Source organism: Condylura cristata, unplaced genomic scaffold, assembly GCF_000260355.1.
Source record: "Condylura cristata isolate star-nosed mole 26May11 unplaced genomic scaffold, ConCri1.0 scaffold00040, whole genome shotgun sequence".
Classification (NCBI taxonomy): Eukaryota; Metazoa; Chordata; class Mammalia; order Eulipotyphla; family Talpidae; genus Condylura; species Condylura cristata.
This window is the reverse complement of record NW_004567141.1, coordinates 4,769,108-4,791,967: the sequence shown is the minus strand read 5'-3', so window position 1 is coordinate 4,791,967 and position 22,860 is coordinate 4,769,108. Positions and strand designations below refer to the sequence as shown.

The 22,860-nt window shown below is 37.3% G+C and overlaps 1 protein-coding gene and 1 pseudogene across 1 annotated transcript in view; one reads left to right on the top strand and one right to left on the bottom strand.

Moving 5' to 3' along the window:
• The window catches only part of ASH1L (ash1 (absent, small, or homeotic)-like (Drosophila)), a 170,983-nt gene that overhangs the window by 11,654 nt on the left and 136,469 nt on the right, over window positions 1-22,860 (top strand). The window contains exon 3 of the mRNA XM_004693822.2: window positions 16,830-17,350. Coding sequence (XP_004693879.1) covers window positions 16,931-17,350 — 420 coding nt within the window. The 5' untranslated portion in view covers window positions 16,830-16,930. The remainder of the gene's footprint in view (window positions 1-16,829; window positions 17,351-22,860) is intronic.
• LOC105854428 lies at window positions 21,660-22,265 on the bottom strand (annotated as a pseudogene).

Genomic DNA, 22,860 nt, shown 5'->3' with positions numbered 1-22,860 from the left:
CTTCCCCTGCAGTCTCTGATTTATAGTTGCCTGTTGTTTTTTCATTTATTATCTTTTTTTTCCTTATCCCTTATTGAGTTTCCCTACATAGGAGAGGATTGTCTTAAAATAACTTGTCAGTATAAGAGTGATGGAGTTAGAAATTATATCCTGAAGCTAATTGGGTAGCTTTTCAGTTTTGTGCAGGCATGACTTTGAATGGTATGTACATATGATGGCTATGTAAATTTTAGTGCCCTCCCTCCACAGATGATTCAGGATTTTCATTAAGTGTAGTTGCTTGCTCACATCTTTTAAAAATCATCTTCTTGATTTTTAAAAGATTATAAAGCTAATACAGAGTGTATGTGTGTATATATATTTACTTAAAAACTTTCTCTAAATTAGCAGTACTGCCAATTGAAATGTAGTCATCCATACTTATTTCTGAGTACATACCAATATATGTGGGTTTTTTCTTCTCTTTACAATATGAAATCTTGCTTTTTTTTTTTTTTTTACTTAAAAATAGCAGAGAGTAGGGCCTCCCTGGTGGTGCAAGGGATTAGGCCTCAGCACTATGAAGCTGTCTGCAGCAAGAGTTCAGTATTCAGCCAGGGAGCTATACCTGTGTGGCGCAACAGATCTCTCCTATCTCTCCTGTTGCTTACCTTAGCAGTACATATCAGTGGATCTTTCTGTTCTGCTCCCCACTCTGTCTCTGGTGAATCCTCTTACACATCTCTGGCCTACACCCCAGTTCTTAATAATTTTTAAAAATCTTATAATAAAGGAATAAGTCTTAAAAAAAAGGAATATGTAAACTTTTAAATTTGTAATAAAGATAACTATAAAAATTTCCCAAATGATGGTAACCACTAGAGCCTAGTTTCCCAAACCTTGGCCATATTAGTTAACCACTCTTAAATTTCAACCACACTGATGAGTGAAGACCTTATTTTGACTAACAGCTCCCTCAGTATGAGTGAAGTACATCTTTTGCTTCTAAATGATTAATTTCTGTCTTTCCTGTAACTGTGCCTATATTTTACATGTCTTATTACTGCATTATAGAATAACTGTGCATTAGAGATATTAATCTATTTTCATTTACTTGTATTTCTCTCCAGTCTATTGTTTATCTTTTGATTTTGTCTACAGTGTCTTACATATAAAAATATAATGGTTTATATAATAAAATTTGTTAGTTAATACTTTATGGATTTTAGTGTCCTGATTTGGTTAAAAATTTCCTAGACAATGGAAATAGTCATAAATACTCCTCAAGCACTTTTTATCTTTGTGTATCATTCTTAGACTTCATGAGGCAATTACTTTTGTATATAACATGAAGAGTGGCTTTGTTTTCTCCAAATGGATAGTCAGATCACATGCATCAACATATACCAAAAAAATTAAATCTTGCTGTATTGAAATACGTTAATTGAAAAGTTTTGACAGGATTGCCATTTGTTCATACTGTTTTTATGAAAGTAGAAAGGAGCCCTTTTCATAAAAACATTATTTTGATATGCCAGAAAAAGTGTAAACAACTTTGAGACATTAACATGTACCATACAAATTTACTAATTTAAAGTGTACAATTCACTGGTTTTAATATATTTGTAACAGATACAGGTTTCATGGACTCCACTCCCACTCCAGGTACTGGCACTACAAATCCCATCAATACCAATGAGAAGCACGCTGGGACGTGAGGGCGGAGCTGAGCAGCCAGGTTGGGATAAAACCAGACATGTGGGCTTAGGGGGTATCTTGACCTGGTGGTCACAGCTGGGTCGTTTGGCTCTGTGTCAGTTTTCACTGTGCTATTGGAGTCCAGGTCAGCAGAATTGGTAGGGTATTCTAGTTAACTTGTATTTCTCTCTTTTTTCCCCCTGGGTTGTTCCTTTACCGTTCTCCTTGTAAATAAACCCATTATCGAACCTTTTTGTATGTGTCCTCAGTACGATTGAATCTTAAGTGCACATTCACATTGGGGTGCCCTGTAACATATTCACAGAATTACATAAATTATCTTTTAGCTCCCAACTGTAGATAACTGCTGATTCACTTTCTGTGTAGATTTGTATGTTTTTGACATTACACATAAATGAAATCACATGTTCTGTTTTGGAATTGACTTTCACTTACTGTGTTTTTCAAGGTTCAACTACTTCTAGAAACCTAGAACAAGAAAGTAAAATAGTAGACGTAAATTAACAGTTAAGTCACATGTTGTAGCATATGCCTGTACTTCATTCCATTTTACTGATGGATTACATCCTATATCAAAGGTAATGTTAATGTGAACTTAGTATTAAGTTTTTGTGTGAACACATCTTCATTTCTTGTGATACCTAATAGTGAAATTGCTAGGTATATGAGAACTCGGTTAACCTTTTGAAGAACTGCCAGCAGTTTTCCAAAGCAGTTGTTAGATTTTACATTTTTATTCCAATTTCTTTACAGAAAAGTATGAAAAGACAAAAGTAACATATTTATAGTCCTCTTGGAAGTGATTCTTTTGTTATTAGTAACTCACATCAAAATGTAATGATTCATTAGGAGAATCTTCCTGATGTAAGGTTTACTCCCCTCTTCTTGTCATTTTAGAATTACCGAGTAATATCCCTATCCCATCTTTTCCACAATGAGGTTATATATTTGATTTGTATTAACTTTGTTTCTCTGATGAGTTAAGTGAGTTTTGATTAAATTTTGTACCTGACAAGAGTGTTGATGAGTATTATTTGTTCTTCAGGATTTAGCCTTAGAAATGCTTTCTGTGTATATTTTACCCTTGTTACTTATTAATTGTAACCTATGCCTACTATTTTACTTTCTTTTTCTAAGTTTCTAGAAGTAGTTTCTTGGTTTTTCTTTGGTAATGACACATTTTCCTCCCAGTTTAATGGTTCTAAAATTAGGAGATAACACAATAATTTCATTTAATGTTGGAGAGGTTTTTAAAATTATTTTCCCCTGAAAATGTGGTAATTGATTCATGAGGCCTCTTAAAATCTGTGGCATCTTGGAATTTAAGAAAATATGCATTATATAAAAATGAAAAAATACTCTAGGTTGGTGATTAGTACTCTGAAAATTAGGAATTGTGTTTGCCACTGTCTTTTAAATGAAAGATTGTTCTATAGTTGAGTAAAATACCTGTTGCTTTCTCAACTTTGTAATTATAGTTTACACTGTATAAATAAATTGGTTATATAACAGCATAGTTTTTTTTAAATAATATGATCGTTTATTTTTACATGATTTTGTGATAACATAGTTTTATTAGTATTTTTATGAAAACACTCTAGCTTTTTTCTTTTTTTTAAAGATTTATTTATTCATGTGGAACCAGGGTACAGGCCAGAGATGCGGAGGGTGAGAGGATTCACCAGAGACAGAGTGGGGAGCAGAACAGGCAGATCGAAGAAGTACACTGCTGAGGGGAGCAGCTGGCGAGTCAGGAGAGGTCTGCCTCACCATATGGATCTCCTCCTGGGCAGGCGGGAATCGAACTCATGTGTAATGGCTTTAGCGTCTTAGTGCTGTGCTTTAACCCGCTGCGCCACCAGGGAGGGCCAGAAACTCTAGCTTTTAAAAATTTTATTGGCTTATGTACTATCACTGATTCAGTGGTTTAATGTAAAACACCTTAAACCATTTAGGACATTGCTTACCTTTTTATTTTTAAGAGAGCAAATTACATGGTGGTATGTTTTTCAATTGTATTTTTTAAATTAGTGCTTATTTTTTAAACTGTATAAACAGTATGAAAAGATTTCACAATGCTTCAAGATGATCAATTGTTGTTGTTGTTGTTTTTTTTTAAAGATTGATTTATTTCTTCATACAGAACTGGGGTACAGGTCAGAGGCTCAGGGGCGGCGAGAGGCTTCACCAGAGACAGAGTGGGGAGCAGAACAGGCAGATCTACGAAGTACACTGCTGAGGGGAGCAGCGGGCGGGTCAGGAGATGTCTGCGGCACCATGTGGATCTCCTCCGGGGCAGGTGGGAATCGAACCCATGTGGAAGTGGCTTTAGTTTCTCAGTGTTGTGCTTTAACCCCCTGTGCCACCAGGGAGGGCCCAATTGTTTTTAATATTTTAATTTTCATTTTGTTTGTTTCAGTCTTTGTAATATGATAAAAAATTAAAAGTAATATGTTTATTCAGGCAACAGATATTTATTATCTTTTTATGTTACAGGCACTTAAGCAGTGATTAAGGCAGATAGTAATTCTTCTCAAGGAATGAATGATGTAATGGAAATATGGATATTAAGCTTATAACTTAATGGTATGAGTGTTAAGAGATTTATAATATGCTGTGTGAACACTTTAGAGGGAGATCTTCCCTGGTCTAGGGGGTTATGAAATGTCTTCCTGATGAAATGACTTACGCTGAGATAGGAAACAATGAGTAGAAGTCATCCAAAGGGGGTGGAAGAGATTTCTAGCAGAGTAAATTAACCATCTTCTTTTAGAGGAGGGAAGACAGAGACACTGAGGATCAGAAGAGTAAGAGGAACACATATGTCACACACACAACAGTCTTCACTACTTTTGATTGATAATTGCCCCTGCTCTGCCTGTGGCTTAGGGTAAAAAGGTAGGGCAGATAACAGCAAGAACAAAAAAGAGTAATGTTTGTGAAGTACTGTTCTAATTAGTTTTCATATATTCATTGAACTCTTTCATAGATGAGGAATTTGAGGCATGCAGTACCGTGCCCAAAATTAATACAACAGTCTGTCCTTAGCCACTGTACCATACTCAATAAATATTTGTTGCCTGACCCACAATTTTGAATTAGAATTGGGGCTTATGTATCTAAAGGTCATTAAGGAAAGACCCAAAGTTTTTAAGCAAGGAAATGATACAGAATTATTAAAAAGTAAATAATTTTTCTGACTCCATCTTGGGGGAGAGAGGCAAGGTAGCAATACACAGACAGAAGACAAAGCCAGTAATATTCCCTTATGTAAACGTACCACAATTTCTTGATCTATTTTGGGGTATTTGGGTTGCTTCCATAGCTTACCTGTTGTAAATTGGGCTCAATTTTTGTTGTTGATAAGTGAGTGGCAGTGGAATTGGAAAACATTGAATATAAGGTAAGCTTATGTAATGTAAAGTTTTGATGTTAGGTTAAAGGTTGGGAACCGGCCCTCCCTGGTGGCACAGCGGGTTAAAGCACAGCACTAAGAAGCCTAAGCCACTTCCTCATGAGTTCGATTCCCGCCTGCCTGGGAGGAGATCCACATGGCACGGCAGACCTCTCCTGACCCGCCCACTGCTCCCCTCAGCAGTGTACTTCGTCGATCTGCCTGTTCTGCTCCCCGCTCTGTCTTGGTGAATCCTCTCACCCTCCACATCTCTGGCCTGTACTCCAGTTCTGTATGAATAAATAAATAAATCTTTAAAAAAAAAAAAAAAAGGTTGGGAACCAAGGGACTAAGAAGAGTCAAGGATAATTGCTAGATTTCTGATTTGAGCAACAGTGGCACTATTATTACTTAGTTAATATGCTATATCCTAAGAAATAAATGGTCATCTATAAGAATCTTGAAGTGCATGAAACTCAGTCACATTAAAATGCATAATGTGCTATAAATTTTAAGTCTTAAATAGTTAATTTATAGGTGGTTTTTAATGTTGAGAAATTTAGAACAATGAACATAATCTGTATGTTTAGTAAAGACCACAAAGAAAAATTTATCACAGATGATAAAAGCTAGAATTACTTAAGCTAAAAAATCTGGTAGTGGGCCCTCCCTGCTGGTGCAGCGGGTTAAAGCACAGCGCTAAGAAGCTAAAGCCACTTCAGCATGAGTTCGATCCCTGCCCAGGAGGCATGGCAGACCTCTCCTGACCTGCCCACTGCTCCCCTTAGCAGTGTACTTTATCAGTCAGCCTGTTGTGCTCCCCACTCTGTGTCTGATGAATCCTCTCTCTGTCCTGCATCTCTGGCCTGTACCCCAGTTCTGTATGTATAAATAAATCTTAAAAAAAAAAAATCTGTTAGCATTATTCAGTCTGCATGTGATAATTTAAATATGTACTTATCCAATGTAAGAAAAAAGTTATTCTTACATTATGATATACTTCCTCCCTCTAGTATTTATTGTATGCATATTCTAGCTATCTACCTGACCTTTCCACTTACAGGTTTCATAGGCATTTGAAATTTAACGTTTTTATGAAATCATCCTTCATTTTTGTACTATACATTATTTCCTTGTGAAATTTCCTCCACCAGTTCACCCCATGCATCATCACCATAGTTATTTGTGCTCTTCCCACTCTTGTGCTGATCCTTCGCCCTCCTCTTCCCTTACAGAATGCCTCTGATCTACAGTTGCCTGATGATTTTGATTTTTACTTTGTTATACTTCCCCCCATCCTTATTTTTTTCTTTACATTCCTCCTGTGAGACCTTTCGATTTTTTTCTCTTTGTACCTTATTTCACTGAGCATAATCCCTTCCAACTCCATCCACTTTGCTGTGAAGGGCATGAGTTTATCCTTCTTTGATTGCTGAGTAATATTCCTTTATGTAAATGTACCACATCTTGATCTATTTTTGGGTATTTGGGTTCCTTCCATAGCTTGGTAACTATTGTAAGTTGTGCTGCAGTAAACATAGGGGAGCAGGTGTCCTTTTCAGTTAATGTTTTTGTGTCCTTTGGGTAGACTCCTAAGAGTGGAATTACAGGATCATATTGAAGCACCATTTTTAGTAGTTTGAGGAACCTCCACACAGCTTTCCATAGTGGTTGGACCAGTATGCATTCCTACCAGGAGTGTAGGAAAGCTTCTGTTTCTCCACATCCTAGGCAACATTTGTTGTTGCTAGTTTTTTTAAACATGTGCCATTCTCACTGGTATAAGGTGGTACCTCATTGTGGTTTTTATTGGATTATCTGATTATGAGTGATGAACATTTTTTCATATGCCTGTTGGCCATTTGCATTTCTTCTTTGGAAAAGTGTCTTTTTATCTCTTCTGCCCATTTTTTTGACTGTTTGTTGACTTTGTTTTTGTTGAACTTAATTAGCTCTCTCTAGATCTTTGTGATCAGTCCCTTATCATTAGTATTATGTGCAAAAATTTTCTTCCAATCAGTGGGATGTCACTATTTTGGCTGATACCTCTTTTGCTGTTTTACTGAATTGTTGATCTTTCCTTTCTGTCTCATTCTGGCAAACAACTTCTAGAATGTCAGCCTTTTGAAGGTAGGGACTTTTGTGGTTTTTTTGCACTTTTGTATTTATTCTAACTAAAACCAACATAAGGAATCATTATTTATAGTTTTTTTTTTTTTAAAGATTTTTTTATTTGTTTGTGCATACAGAGCTGGGGTACAGGCCAGAGGCTCAGGGGCGCTGAGAGGCTTCACCAGAGACAGAGGGGAGCAGAACAGGCACATCTATGAAGTACACTGCTGAGGGGAGCAGCGGGCGGGTCAGGAGAGGTCTGCCATGCCATGTAGTCACCTCCGGGGCAGGCGGGAATCGAACTCATGCGGAAGTGGCTTTAGCTTCTTAGTGCTGTGCTTTAACCCGCTGTGCCACCAGGGAGGGCCTATTTATAGTTCTTAAATATCAATATGTTCTTGTTTTTATATTGACTTGTTAGTGTTCTGTCAAGTGTGTCCATAACTCTTTACCCCTTATAATGAACAATATTTGCACATGAAGTGGTCTTGTTTTCCAGTCTGTCACAGATCAGAGCGCTGTATTAATGGTGGATTTACTTTTTACCTCTATCAGACTTTTGTTTGTTACTTGAATATGCTATTGCTACAGCAAGTTTGGATTGGTGGCTGTCACTTTATAGAAGAGATAGGGTATGAAGATGAAAATCAAGTCTGAGCAACTCCTGTTCAAAAATCTCCCATCTATATTGCTTGCCCAGGTATATAGTGGACTATAGAGAAAGTAGTTTTTAGTATTGTTTCCCTGGATTTTGGACTATATACTGTTTTGGATTGTTTCAATTTGAAAACATACTTTAAATTCCATAGTTGCTTTTGAGATTAATTTGAATTTGTCTCTTTGAGCAAAGATCATGTAACAGTCCTAGTTTTTTTTGTGTTACCCCATGGGATTATATAAAAATATGGAATTGCATCTCAAACTAATATATTGGTATGGAATACTGTTCAGCAATATAAGAAGATTAAATCCTGCCACTTGTAACATTAAGAATGTACATAGATGTAGAGGACACTATGCTTAGTGAAATAAGTCAGGTGGAGACAAACACCATGTTATTTCCCTCAGAAGTGGTACATACAGAAATAAAGCAGATGAATAAACTAAATAAAACAAAAGCAGTCTTTTAGACTATAAGGTCACATTAGTGATTACGTAAGGGAAAGGTGTATATAAGTAAGGTTCAAGGGGTTAATAATGTGGTGAAAGAGAGAATTGAACATTTCTTAAAAAGATTTTTATTTATTATTGCATATAGAAATGGGTACAAGCTAGAGGTGCAGGGGCGGTGAGAGGATTCACCGGAGACAGAGTGGGGAGCAGAACAGATAGATCTACTGAAATACACTGAAGGGAGAACAGGCAGGTCAGGAGAAGTATACTGTAGCATGTGGGTCACCTCCTAGTCTGGGAATCGAACTTGCACTGAAGCAGCCGCAGCAAGGTTGCTCCTACCAGGGAGGGCCAGAGTTGAACTTTTATTTTTTTTAAGATTTATTTATTTATTCATACAGAACTGGGGTACAGGCCAGAGGCTCAGGGGCCGTGCGAGGATTCACCAGAGACAGAGGAGGAAGCAGAACAGGCACATCTATGAAGTACACTGCTCACTGCTGAGGGGAGCAGCCTGCAGGTCTGGAGAGGTCTGCGCACCATGTGGATCACCTCCCGGGTGGGTGGGTTTCAAACTCAATGCTAAAGCGGATTTAACTTCTTAGTGCTGTGCTTTAATCCACTGAGCCGCCAGGGAGGGCCCAGAGTTGAACTTTTAATGGTGAATTTAATATAGATGTTGATTTATAATGATGCACACCAGAGCTGTGTTATAATGCAATGTTACACTTAAAAATATTTTTGGGGGGCCCTCTCTGGTGGTGCAGCGGGTTAAAGCACAGCAATAAAAAGCTAAAGCCACTTCAGCATGAATTCGATCCCCGCCCTGGAGTTGACCCACATGGTGTGGCAGAGCTCTCCTGACCCACCCACTACTCCCATCAGCAGTGTACTTCATCAGTCGGCCTGTTCTGCTCCCCAGTCTGTCTCTGGTGAATCCTCTCACTATCCTGCACCTCTGGCCTGGACCTCAGTTCTGTATGCGTAAATAAATAAATCTTCAAAAAAAAAAATTTTTTTTTAAGGTAAGCTGAATATGTTGCAGTAGGAATCAGAATAAATTGCATAAAAATTTGGCATCCACGGGCCTGAATGGAAACTTAGATTATATGGCTGTCTTTCCAAAAGCTGAAAGAGTATCATTCACAAAGAACAGTGTTTTGAAGGTTTAAAAGCAGCGTTCTGGTCACTGCTGTAGGCTTTCAAGCTGCTTACTTTCAACAGATAAAAAGTACTCTTTGTTGTGAAGTCTCTTCAGAATTTGTATTTACTTTTACTAGAAACTCTTCATTTTGGGGCTTGCTGATCATTTTCCAGCTGCCTGTATGGTTTTAAAAAATACAACCTTGGCTCCCTCTCTGGTGGCACAGCCAGTAAAAGCACAGCACAAAAAATCTAAAGCCACTTCAGCATGAGTTCGATCCCTGGCCCGGAGGTGACCCACATGGCGTGGCAGACCTCTCCTGACCCACCCGTTGCTCCCCTCGGCAGTGTACTTCATCAGTTGGCCTGTTCTGCTCCCCAGTCTGTTTCTGGTGAATCCTCTCACCATCTTGCACACAAGTTCTATATGCATAAATAAATAAATAAATCTAAAAAAAAAAAAGTTCAAATGCCATTAAAAAAATACAACCTTAAGCATATTATTATTTTTCTACTTTGATCAAGTTAGAGAAACATGCTTTTGTATTTTTGTATGGATTTATAGGGTGGTGATTAATGTTTTTAAATTAATTGCTTTTTAGTTTATTGATACCCTGCTATTTTTGTAATCATTTATGAAACTTTAAGTCACAAATTAGATTTTTTTCCATTTTTCCCTCACCACTCCCTTCAGTTTTTTCCATTTTTAAATTGAAAAGAATTGTGCCCTCCCAAACTCATCTCTGGAATACTTGGAAAGTAAATAAGTGCTGATCAAAATCCTTTGAGTTTTTTGGAATAAATATTAAAATTCTGCTTTGCATTTATAAAAACATAGTAAGACTTATGCAAGTCTTTTCATTAGGCATTCTTTAATTATGAAACAAAACATTGTTTTGTTTATGAAAACAAAAAATGTTGTAGGGAAAAATTTATATGTGTGCACTTGTGCACAGTGAATATAAAAGTAATTGTTTTTGTGTACATTGTTAGTTTTATTCTAGGGTGGATTTTTTTAATACCTAACCAAAAGATACATGGTTATCAATTCAACATCAGTTCACCAAAAGTAATGTCAGACCAAAGATGGGCATTAGAAATTAAAAATCAAGGGCCCTCCCTGGTTGCACAGTGGGTTAAAGTGCAGCACTATGAGGTGATCACAGCCACTGTGGCACTAGTTTGATCCCAGGCCAGGAAGGTGACTCAACATGATGCAGCAGACCTCTCCTTTCTTGCTAGCTGCTCCCCTCAGCATATCTACCTGTTCTGTTCCCCCCTCTGTCTGGTGAATCCTCTCACCACCACCATCCCACACCTCTGGCTTGTACCCAGTTGTTGTATGCATAAATAAATAAATCTTTGGGGAAAAAATTTAAAAACACATGGGGGTGGAGAAGAAGTTTTAAAAGGAACTTATTAAGGGTAATAAAACATAACTCATTTATGGTATGCAGTCAATTCATATCTATTGAATAGCTCCTTTGTGACAAGGTATATATCTAGATTCTGGGATTACCCCACTGAAATAAGCTGATAAAAATCTGTTTCTTGGTAGAATTTGCATTCCAATGGGAAGATAGAAATAATATATAAATATACTATACTCCAGATGGTGAGAAGAGCAATGAGAAAAATAGAACAGAGTGAGAACACTGTGGTGTGGGATAGGTGTTTTTCTATTTTATGAACGATGGTCAGAGATTTTTTTTTAGGGGGGTGGGTTAAGTCATGAAGCAAGTTGCCCAGTGATGGATGAATGTATTAAGATGTGGTATTTGGCTGCTTGGTGATGGGAGTGGTATGAGAATATGATTCTGGGGAAGTGTGTTACTATGTCCCTATCCTCTGAATTAGAAACAATGTTATGAGCTATTTTTACTTCAATAATTTTTTTTCAAGTTGTGATTTACATACAGCTGTAGAAAAGGTTAACTTTTGGCTATTTTCAGCAACATGGATAGATCTTGAGGGAATTAGGCTAAGTGAAATTAAAAAGGAAAAGGTACCATTTGTGGCATTATAAAGAAAAGTGAAAGCAATCAAAACCAACTGAAAACAATAGTCCTTTAACTGACAACAAAATGCGTATCATGGGGGGAAGGAAATAGCTTAGTGGTGGATGATAATTGAGCTTTTGGTATTTGTGGTGTGAAATAACAGTTGCTGGGGTGAAAAATCTGTACACTTGAAACGTATATGTATATAATGTTGTAAACTAATGTTACTTCAGTTAAACAAAAAGGAAATAAAAGACCAAATCATGCAGTTATGTGGGTGGTGTGCTATTTGGGCAGAATAATAAGTAAAAAGGCCCTAAGGTAGGAGTATTTATTTTGTACTTGAAAAACAGGAGGAGGTGTCCTGTTTTCTCTGTTTCTTAGAACTAAGTGGGAAGAATGGTAGGAGATTGAAGAGAGGTAGATGGAGGGTTAGATAGGGCCTTCAGAACATTGTAAGGACTTTTAGTTTGCATGGGATAGGAAGACAATGAAAGGGTTTTGAGGGCCCTCCCTGGTGGTGCAACCTGTTAAAACATAGCACTGTGAAGCTAGTGGTGGCCGCTTCAGCACGAGTTCAATCCCCAGATAGGGAGGTGACCCACATGATGCAGCAGACCTCTTCTGACTCACCTGCTGCTCCTCTCAGTAGTATACTTCATCAGTCTGCCTGTTCTGTTCCCCGCTCTATCTCTGTAAATCCTCTCACCACCCCTGCACCTCTGGCCTGTACCCCAGTTCTGTATGCATAAATAAATCAGTCTTAAAAAAGAAAAGGTTTTGAGCAAAGGAATGACATATTCTGACACATACTGAAGAAAGAAACCAGTTAGGAGGCTCCTGCAATTGTCCAGGTCAGATTACTACTCTAATTTGATTGGTAGCAGTCCAAGTTTTGAGACACTGATACTTCATACATTGAAGATAAACTTTGCTGACTGAAAGGACATGTGAAGCATTAGAAAAAGAAAAATTCATAGGTGGTTAGAAATTTTTGGCATAAATATTATGGGCTGGAATTGAATTTATTGAGATAAAGCCTATGGGAAGAGCAAATTTGGGAAAGTAGAGTGGGCAAAGATGACTTGATGTTAGATATTAACCTTGAAGTTCCTAATTATAGACATCCAGCTGGTATTTCACAGAGGCAAATAAATATGTGTTTCTGGAGTTCCAGGAAGAGGTTTCGGTTGGTTTCAATCTGGAGATAGAAATTTGTGAATCCTTGATGTTGGAATTTATTTCGTTTATTTATGAATACAAGAACTGGGGTGCAGATGAGAGGATTCACCAGAGACGGAGTGTTGAGGAGAATAGACCCATCCACTGAAACACACTGCTGAGGGGAGCAGTGGGCTGATCAGAAGAGGTCTGCTAATAAGTCTTGTGCGTCAGTTTCCTGGTCAGGGATGGAAGTCATGCTGTAGTGACTGCAGATAGATTCATAGTCCTGTGGTTTAAACCGTTGTGCCACCAGGGAGGGCCCTAAGTTAGAATTTAAGTTAAAAGACTAAATCTTAATCATGTACGAAGTAAGTGTAGTTAAAAAAGAAGAAGAACACACCTGATTAACTCCAGTGTTTAGGGTTCAGGGAGAAAAGGAAAAACCTGTAAAGGTAACCGAGTTTGATTAATTAAGAGAACTGAGAGAGGTATCCTGCAAGTCTAGTGAAAAAGGAATCTGTTGATTCTGTTGATAGAGCCCCTATAATTGGTGACCTTGACCAGCATTTTTGTTGACAGATGGTGGTGAAAGTGTAATTCACGTGTTTTAGTAGGGGAAAACAGGTGGAAATTTGGAGGTAAGATACATAGATAACTTTTCCAAGAAGTTTGTTGTATAAGACGAACAGAGAAATGGGAAGCTCGTGAAGGATGGGGTCAAGAGATTTTCTTCTTAATATTATTTTTATTTATGCATACAAAAATTGGGTGTAGGCCAGAGGTGCAGAACAGGCCAGAGTGGGAAGCAGAACAGACAGATCAACTGAAACACACTGCTGAGGGAAGCAGTACGCATGACAGGAGAGGTCTGCTGTACCATGTGGGTTAGCTTCCTAGCTGGGGATCCAACTGACGCCATATTGGCTGGCAATAACTTTATAGTTGCGACTTCCTGTGCCACTTGGAAGGCCCTCAAGGGGAGTTTTCTTAGGAAAATTGTGGTATGTTTCATGCTTACTGGCATTATTGTAGGATAGGTGAGAAATGGATGCTGTAAGAAAGAAGATAGTTGCCTAAATAATGTTGAGAAGATATCAGTGAAGTAGGATTTAGAGAGGTTGGAAGTATAGTATGATGGGAATGTAGACAAAACTCTAGAATAGAAATAGGCAGGTGAGCAGATAGATGGTGGAAATTTTGGCAGTCTTCTGATTTTTTTTTTCTACTACGAGATTGGAATAAAGTCAATAAGAGTGAAGATATGAAATAGTTGACTGGGTCCTCCCCTGGTGGCACAGTGGCTTAAAGCACAGCTGTGTGAAACTTAGCCACTGCCTCTTCAGCACGAGTTCGATCCCGGCCAGGGGAGTGACCCACATGGCGCAGCAGACCTCTCCTGACCCACCTGCTGCTCCCCTCAGCAGTGTTATTCTTCCATCTGCTTGTTCTGCTCCCCACTCTGACTCTGGTGAATTCTCTCACTACTACTGCACCTCTGGCCTGTAACCAATTCTGTATGCATAAATAAATAGATCTCTTACAAAAAAATAGTTGACTAAGAGAGTGATGGAGTGAATAGGTTAATTTATGTGAAGTTAGTGGTCAGGAATAAAAAGTGATTATCAATGAGCATGGTTGCTTTTCTTTTATCAGCCTTGTGAAACAAAAGATTTAAGATATGATTTGGAAGCTGTTAGTGGTGAAATTGAGATATTTTTAGTAACTTTAGAAAAAATTACCTATATGAAATAGTTGATGTATAAAACTTGTATGTACAGTTTGCGTTGTAATCTGGGAAATTATAAAAAAGAAAAGGAGAAACATTTTGTACATGCCAGACATTGTTAGAAGCTATAGAGACCTAAAATTCATTCATTCATTAAATTATTTATTGGTCACTAAAATAGATGGTATTCATTCTTCCAGTTGCTGAGAATATAATGGTGTACTAACCAAAAGAGCTCTCTGCTCTCATGAAGCTTACTTTAGTTATAGTCTATTTAGGGATGTAGTGATACGTGGAGCAAGAAGAATTGTGGTCCTGTATAAATACTAGGTTTTCAGGGGAGGATCAGGCCAATGTAAGCTTAAAAATAGATATGAGAACATAGGTCCCCCCCATACATCATCTAAACCTTTGATGCTGGTAGTTTTTTGTTTTTAGGAAGTTAATACTTCTGCTGTGGTGTTTGGGATAGTGCTTCATAATCAAGTATATTACTAATAGTTATACACTGAAATATATGACTTTTCATAGAAATTGTGGTTAAGTTAGGTTTTATCAGTAGTGAGTTATGAAAAACCTTTGTTGTCAGTGTTTTAAATTTTAGCATTGTGAATTTATTATGGAAAAGGTAGGTATCAACTTTTAAAGGGGAAGAAAGTATACAGCACAGCAGCAGATAGCAACATGTTAGGAAGAGAAGAAAAAACTGAATTGACTAAATCATAGGGGATGTATGTTGAGAAGCAAGGATAAACATACTTGAATAGAGCCTGATTATGAAAAGCTTTGAATGATATTGAGAAGTGTTAGTATACGAAGTGGTAGATGGTAGGAGTTGTCAGAGTGAACTGATTGGAAGAGTACTAATCTTTGTGTTGTGTAAATGAATAGAGTAGCTACAAACTAGAGTTTAGTTAGTTGCACAGTATTTGTTGAGTACTTAAACTGCTGCTATGAAATTACTAGTAAGAATGCAATTGTTGGTATTTTTATTGATTTTTTGCTATGTGTTAGTCTTTTGGCAAGGCATTTTACTTACTTTCCTTGGAGGGGGTAAAAAATGAGTACATGGACTTTGTTCTTGAGAATTTTATAATCTTAGAAAGCAAAGTTTTAAGGTATATTAGTTAAGCTAAAATATTCAACTTCATAAATGGAACCTTTTTTTTTTTTTTTAAAGATTTATTTATTTGTGCATACACAACTGGGGTACAGGCCAGAGGTGCAGGGGCAGTGAGAAGATTCACCATAGACAAGTGGGGAGCAGAACAGGCAGATCCACAAGGCACACTGCTGAGGGGAGCAGCGGGGCAGGTCAGGAGAGGTCTGCCGCGCTCTGTGGGTCACCTCTGGGGCGGGATCAAACTGAATCCGCCCAGGCCAGTTTGCAGTGCTGCATCCTAACCCATTGCGCCACCAGGGAGGGCCCATAAATGGAACTTTTTAAGGAATAGGATTTTCTTCTTCCAGATATTGGTCCTGAATCTTAATTCAGACATGCTTAAAATTCATACTAATCTGTCAGCTCAATAGTGAATTGTTTTATTTTGGTTTCATATTTGCTAATCATCCTTCTGATTATATAGTAAGCTTGTTTTCTGACGATCTTAATGAGGAGAGAGTTCCCCTGTATCGGTTATTCAGATTCCCAGGTAAGGTATGCTAACTGTTGTAAAAAATAAATTAGGACCTGTTTTAAAAATATTTTAAGGATTTGGGGAATTGAAGTATGACAAACACTATTTGCAACTGTATAAATTTATTTCTAATTAAAATTTTTATATACCAACTGTTATAAATCATTTCTGTAATATCTGTTTAACATTTGCTCTTCTCACTACATAAGTCTTACAGAGAACAGGATCTGTTTAGTTGAATACTGTATATGCACATTGTAGATGTTCGAAATATTTTTGAATGAATGCAGAGTTGAATTATACACCAGTAGCAGAGATAATTACTGCCTGAATTCCAACCTAAAAAGCCTGACAACCTCTTAGAATAATGTGCAGTGCTGACACCAGCCCAAAACATGATTCTTTACTTTCACTGAACCTGATTTTATTCAATCAAGATGCAAGAAAGAAGTATATTCCTTTAAAATTGAGGCGTGGTCAAATATATGATTTTTTTTAATCTTACTGTTATCATTAGTTATGAAAGCTCCTTTGTTCAGTTTTAACAACAGTTGTTAAGTATTTGCACCACACCACTATAGATGGTTCATGATTATTTTTTGAATAAAAAATATATTTAATTTTTATAAAATTTTATATTGTTGTATTTTATATTTTAATTGTTATAAAATTTTAAATTTATAACTAAATGAATTTATATCCATTTTGAGGTATTATAGTTTATTTTGATGGTGATTGTGAGTTCTTCCTAACCCTTTGACCCCTTCCCACTATATCCATTTCTCATGTTAATCAATAGTTGGCTCTATTCTGATAAATTTTTGTTATGGTCTGTCCTGCAGAGAAAGAGATGCTGTTTGCAAGTTTTGGAGATCCCTGTTTTTTATGGAACACAGTTCTGTAAAATTTTCATAAGATTTCTTGGCAATAACATACACTTGTGATGGACCCTAGAAATACTGCTATGTTAGGATTGGGTTCTGATTCCGAAGGATTTTCAAGAAAGAGTCCTTCTGCCATCAACACTGGCACACTGGTCAGCAAAAGAGAAGTGGAGCTAGAGAACAACACAAAGGAGGAGGAGGATATTCGCAAGTGGAGTCGGGAAAGAAACATTGAATCAGGGAAAGATGATGGTTTGGCTGATGCACAGCAACAGTTTTCAGTGAAAGAAACGAACTTTTCAGAGGGAAATTTAAAATTGAAAATTGGTCTTCAGGCTAAGAGAACTAAAAAACCTCCAAAGAACTTGGAGAACTATGTATGTCGACCTGCCATAAAAACAACTATCAAGCACCCAAGAAAAGCACTTAAAAGTGGGAAGATGACAGATGAAAAGAATGAACACTGTCCTTCAAAACGGGTAAGTAGAATTCCCAACAATATGTGGTCATTAACAGTATTTGAAATTCTCTATTCTTTCATAGATAAGCTAGGAAGTTTCATTTTAATCTTTAGGTGTTATTTCCAAATAGTCTATTTTGTGTGTCTAAAATAGCAGAATCTTTTCAGATATGTACTAATATATGAAGGTATTTGTATTTGTGAAATTATGGTGCATATTTTAATAGATATACCTAGATTGCTACTCCTAATGTTGTAGAGAGAATGTTGAATTTGTAAGAATTAATTCCTGTTTCTCATAAAGTAAGTAAATATATCAATAACTGTCCCCACTTTCATGGTAGCCACTAATTTCATGGTAACCACTAATTTTTCTTAACTCTGTTCACTGTTTCAATAAAGTTTTTTAAAAGATTTATTTATTTATGTATACAGAACTGTACGGGGTACAAGCCAGAGGTGGAGCAGGACAGGCAGATCATTGAAGTACACTGCTGAGGGGAGCAGCAGGAGGGTCAGGAGAGGTTTGCCACACCATGTGGATCACCTCCAGGGCAGGGATCGAACTCTCACTGAATCTGCTGTGGCTAGCTTGCAGTGCCACCAGTGTGGGTTGCTTATAGTAAAGTTTTAAATCATGTGCTGAACACAAATTATAGTCATTGTATACAAGTTGTAGGTATAATATGTGCCCACATGAAGATTTAAGTTGTATATGTACATAATACAGTAAAGGTAGGGAGAAAGAATTGACTTTACATTTTGAATATTCCTGAGTGTGAGAAGTAAGTTGGTTTTTACTGTTAAGTCCTTAATGTCAAATTCATCTGCTTTCTATATGTTCCAGAAATAATAGCAATGTGGGCTCTTTGTTTTTCAAATTACTGTGGCATTCAGAAATTTTTAGTAGTTGCCCTTCTGCACAAATCAAAGTAATGTAATGTAGCTTGGATATTTTATTGATAAATAACAGCCAAATTTGTATTAGTTCTTAAAATTAACTGCATGAATTTTAGCTAAGTTGGTTAACCTACCCTGAATATTATTTTCCTCATCTGATATTTGTTTACACTGACCTCAAGCATTTTCATGGAGTTGACGAAGAACACTTTTTTAGACCTTTTTACTTGAAATAGTATTAGAGCTTATCTTGCTCAATTTGTAAAGGACTCCCAATGATTATAGTCTTCCATCTACGGTGCTTTTTAAAATAGGATTAATCATGAGGTTTTTGTACTGAAAATATTTCACCCATATTCACTTACTCTCAATCTATATCCCACATCTTGTTTGTAAAAGAATGCAGTCTAGTTTTTGAAAGAAATTCTCTCTCTAGTTGCAAAACTTCTGGTGAATGATGTGTTTATTTTCAATAGTTGTTTAGCATAGCTGTTGAATATATTCATTGTTTGTTCCGAGAGAATGGAAAGCATGGGTAAGAGTCAGAACCAAATTCAGATCTCAGTTTATTGTATTCAGGCAATTTGGTTTACTTACTGAGCCATGGTTTTCACATTAATAATGTGGGACTAGGTACCTATCTTAAATAGTTAAATAAATAATTAAATTTACACATTACTTAAGGCATTTGATTTTTTTTTTCCCCCTTTTATAGCTTAAGGTGGGCTTCACAACATGGTTATCACTGGAAGGGTTTGGGTGTATTTGGTTGTCCTCAGAATATGTTAGCCTATGCAGAAAGTTTGTGTTTTTAACATCGTTTTTACATAACTCTTGCCAGATTCTCAAAAGATGACTTAAAAGATTAAGCATCACTGGCTTAGGGGGAAAAGAAACTATTGTGAGGCATGATAGTAGCCTAAGAAAACTTTGGGGTTTTATTTTAAAGCAAGGTTGTTCTAACAAATATTTTGGTTGGTACTCTCTTTATAGCATATTTCTGTTAAAGACATATAAAAATAGATTATACATTTTCTCTTTTTTTTTTTCCCTTTTGGCAGTGTTCGGAGGACAAAAACAAGACCCTTTGGAGGGGGGAGATTCTTGTCATGGTTAATGCAGAATGATTTTGGTCAAATGTTTATGTGATATTTTAAAAACAAAATTATAAGTTCATTTCTGTAAGTGAAGTTTTCTCTTTCTTGAATTAAGTGACGTATTGCTAGGTTACAGTAGATTAGAGTGATTTATGTCATTTTTTAGATGTTTGAATTGATGGTTTAGGAATTGGCACATTAAATTTTGGTCCATTTCTTTTAGAATATGATAGGAGGTAGCTACTCTTAATGTCTTTTATTGAAAGTGGGCAGGACAGGGCCCTTTCTGGTGGCATAGCACTAAGAAGCTATAGCCACTTCCGCATGAGTTCGATCCCCGCCTGCCCTGGATGTGATCCACCTGGCACGCAGACCTCTCCTGACCCGCCCGTTGATCTCCTCAGCAGCGTTCCTCGTCAGTTGGCCTGTTCTGCTCCCCACTCTGTGTCTGGTAAATCCTCTCACTGCCCCTTCACTCTAGCCTGTACCTCAGTTCTGTATGTACAAATAAATAAACTTTAAAAAAAAATAAAAAATAAAAATAAAATTACATTATTTATAGATATCAAAGATGCCAATTTATTTTTTTAATGCATTCTCCAGTTTTATGGAACTACTGAGATAATGTATAGGATTCTTTTTTTTTTTTTTAAAGATTTATTTATTTGTGCATACAGAACTGGGGTACAGGCCAGAGGCTCAGGGGTGGTGAGAGGCTTCACCAGAGACAGAGTGGGGAACAGAACAGGCAGATTGACGAAGTACACTGCTGAGGGGAGCAGCAGGCGGGTCAGGAGAGGTCTGCCGCGCCATGTGGTCACCTCCAGGGCAGGCGGGAATCGAACTCATGCAGAAGCGGCTTTAGATTCTCAGTGCTGTGCTTTAACCTGCTGCGCCAGGGAGGGCCTAGGATTCATTTTTAATGAATTTTGAGAATTACTTTTTGGTATCACATTTTGCCAAATCCAAACAACAGTTTCCTAACATCAGTATAAGTAAGAATATAGGGAAAACAAACACTCTGATACATTGTTGGTGGAGGGTAAATTGGTCTGTAGATAGATAATACTTTTTGAGTGTAACTTGCTTGTTACAGTTAAAAATGGGCTATTCCTTGATTCTACAGTGTCACTTTTAAGAAATGTCTTACAGAAATATTTGCAAGTAGGAACCAAGGTATATGTAGATATGTTTTTTTTTCTTTATTTTTTTTAAAGATTTATTTATTTCTGCATACAGAACTGGGGTACAGGCCAGAGGTGCCGGGGCAGTGAGAGGATTCATCTGAGACAGAGTAAGGAGCAGAACAGGCAGATCACGAAGTATACTGCTGAGGGGAACAGTGGGCGGGTCAGGAGAGGTCTGCCATGCCATGTGGGTCACTTCCTGGAGGGGATTGAACTCATGCTGAAGTAGCTTTAGCTTCTTAGTGCTGTGCTTTAACCCACTGCACCACCAGGGAGGGCCCGATATGTTTTTTTTAAAGATTTATTCATGCAGAGCTAGGGTACAAGCCAGAGGTACAGGGGTGGTGAGAGGTTTCATCAGAGAATGGGGAGCAGAGCAAGCAAATCAACAAAGTACTGCTGAGGGAAGCAGTGGGCAGGTCAGGAGAGGCCTACTAAGCCATGTGGATCACTTCCAGGCCTGGCATGGAACTAGCACTGAAGTGGCTGTGGCTAGCTCTCAGTGCTGTGTCAGGGAGGGCCCAGAAGATATGTTTTAAAAGTATAGATTCCCAATTCCTACTTGTTGATCTTGAATCAACATGTATGGGTTATTTTAAAAAATATCTTGAGATGACTGGGAAAATAATGATTAAGTAGAAATAACGAAAACTTTTAGGAAAGTAACTCTGGTATCAAAGTCTGTCTCCTACAAATATGTTAATGAATATATGAGCAAACATGTTGTTACCCACAGCCCCATTTAAAAATATAAATATTACTATACTGTACATAGTTTTTCATCATGTTTTTTTCCTCTTAATTATTTATTCTGAAGGTTTTTCCATCTAAAACTAATAGAACTTATTTACCCCTTTGAAATATGTGCCAGAAATATTTTTTTCAGTTTGTCACTGAAATTAGACCTTATTTTATTTTGTCACTCAGAAGAGCTCTTCTTTTCTTTCTTTTTGTTTTCAATAGCCCTGTGACAGTGAACCTTCCAGAAGAGCTTTTCTTTTAACCTACTTTAATTAATCTTTCCTTTTATGGCTTCTGGATTTTGACATATTTAGAAAGGTCTTTTTTTACTGCAAATTTTATAAAAGATCTGTAGTTTTTATGACTTTTTATGTTTCAGTTTTTAGTTTTAAGGAAACTTTTTTTAAGATTTATTTCCATCATAAATGCTAACCATGGGTATGTCTGTGAGTACATGTGCAGCCCACAGCTCATCCTCTGGCCTTGGTCCTGGAAGGAGGCCCTGTAGTTCTCTGCAGTTCTGATGTTGACAGCAATGCCATAAATGATTGGAAAATGGTTTTAATTTTCTTCTCAGTCATTTAATTCTTTCACACACAATGTCATTAAGTGAATGTCATCTTGTCTATCAAATTCATTAAGAAGCTGATGAGTAAGTTTTTGTGACAACTGCCTGTCATCACTGAAGCCTCCCATGAGATGCGCTCCCAGCCTTCCACACTGAGCATGGTCAGAAAAGGACTTTATGGAGTTCATGATCAGGGGGCCCTCACCTTTGGGGTTGGTTCTGTTGCAATGTGTCAGGCAGGTAGTCCTATTGCCTGTGTGCCTCAGGACCCCAATTTGACAAGTGGTAGCATCATCAGAACCCAGAATGGAGATGGAGCCATCCTTTGCAGCATCTTTGCAAGCTCTCTTTGCTGAGCATAAATAGGCCCTGGGGTCGCACTTGAACAGACTGACCTCTGAGAAGCCTGGCTCTTCTCCAGAAGTGGTGGGTTTGGACCATGTCCTTGGCAGCCAGAGGTTGCTGCCCTGGCAGGCCCAGGGAGGTGGTGGGCCTCCCTAGCCTTAGGCCACCCACTGCCTCCACCCCTTAAATATATATTTTTAAATATATTTCATATGTTACATATAATTCACTCTTTTAAAGTATATAGTTCTGTGGGGGTTTTTAGTATATTTAGTAAATTACCCTCATAAAATTGTGCAACTATCACCATTGTCTGATTTCAGAATTATTACTCCAAATATGTTTTCATTGTGTGTCTTACACTTTAAACAACCAGTTAAGAGATTAATTTTTTTTACTTTGTATTTTTCACAAAGAAAATGTTGAATTATGTACCACTTAACTTTGAATATAACCTCTAGTCTAGAATCACAGCATTCTTTTACTTATTTATTCCTCCATAAAATAGCATGTGCAGGTAAACCATTTATTATGATATAATATGCTAACTTCCATAACAGAAACACAGAGTTTTTATGAAATACAGAATTTTGGAGGTGGCAGTGAGCAACAGAATATGCAAGAAAAGCTTTGCAAAGGAGCTTATAATTGAAATTAAGTGTTAACAATCTTTGCTAGCATTTGCTAGAAA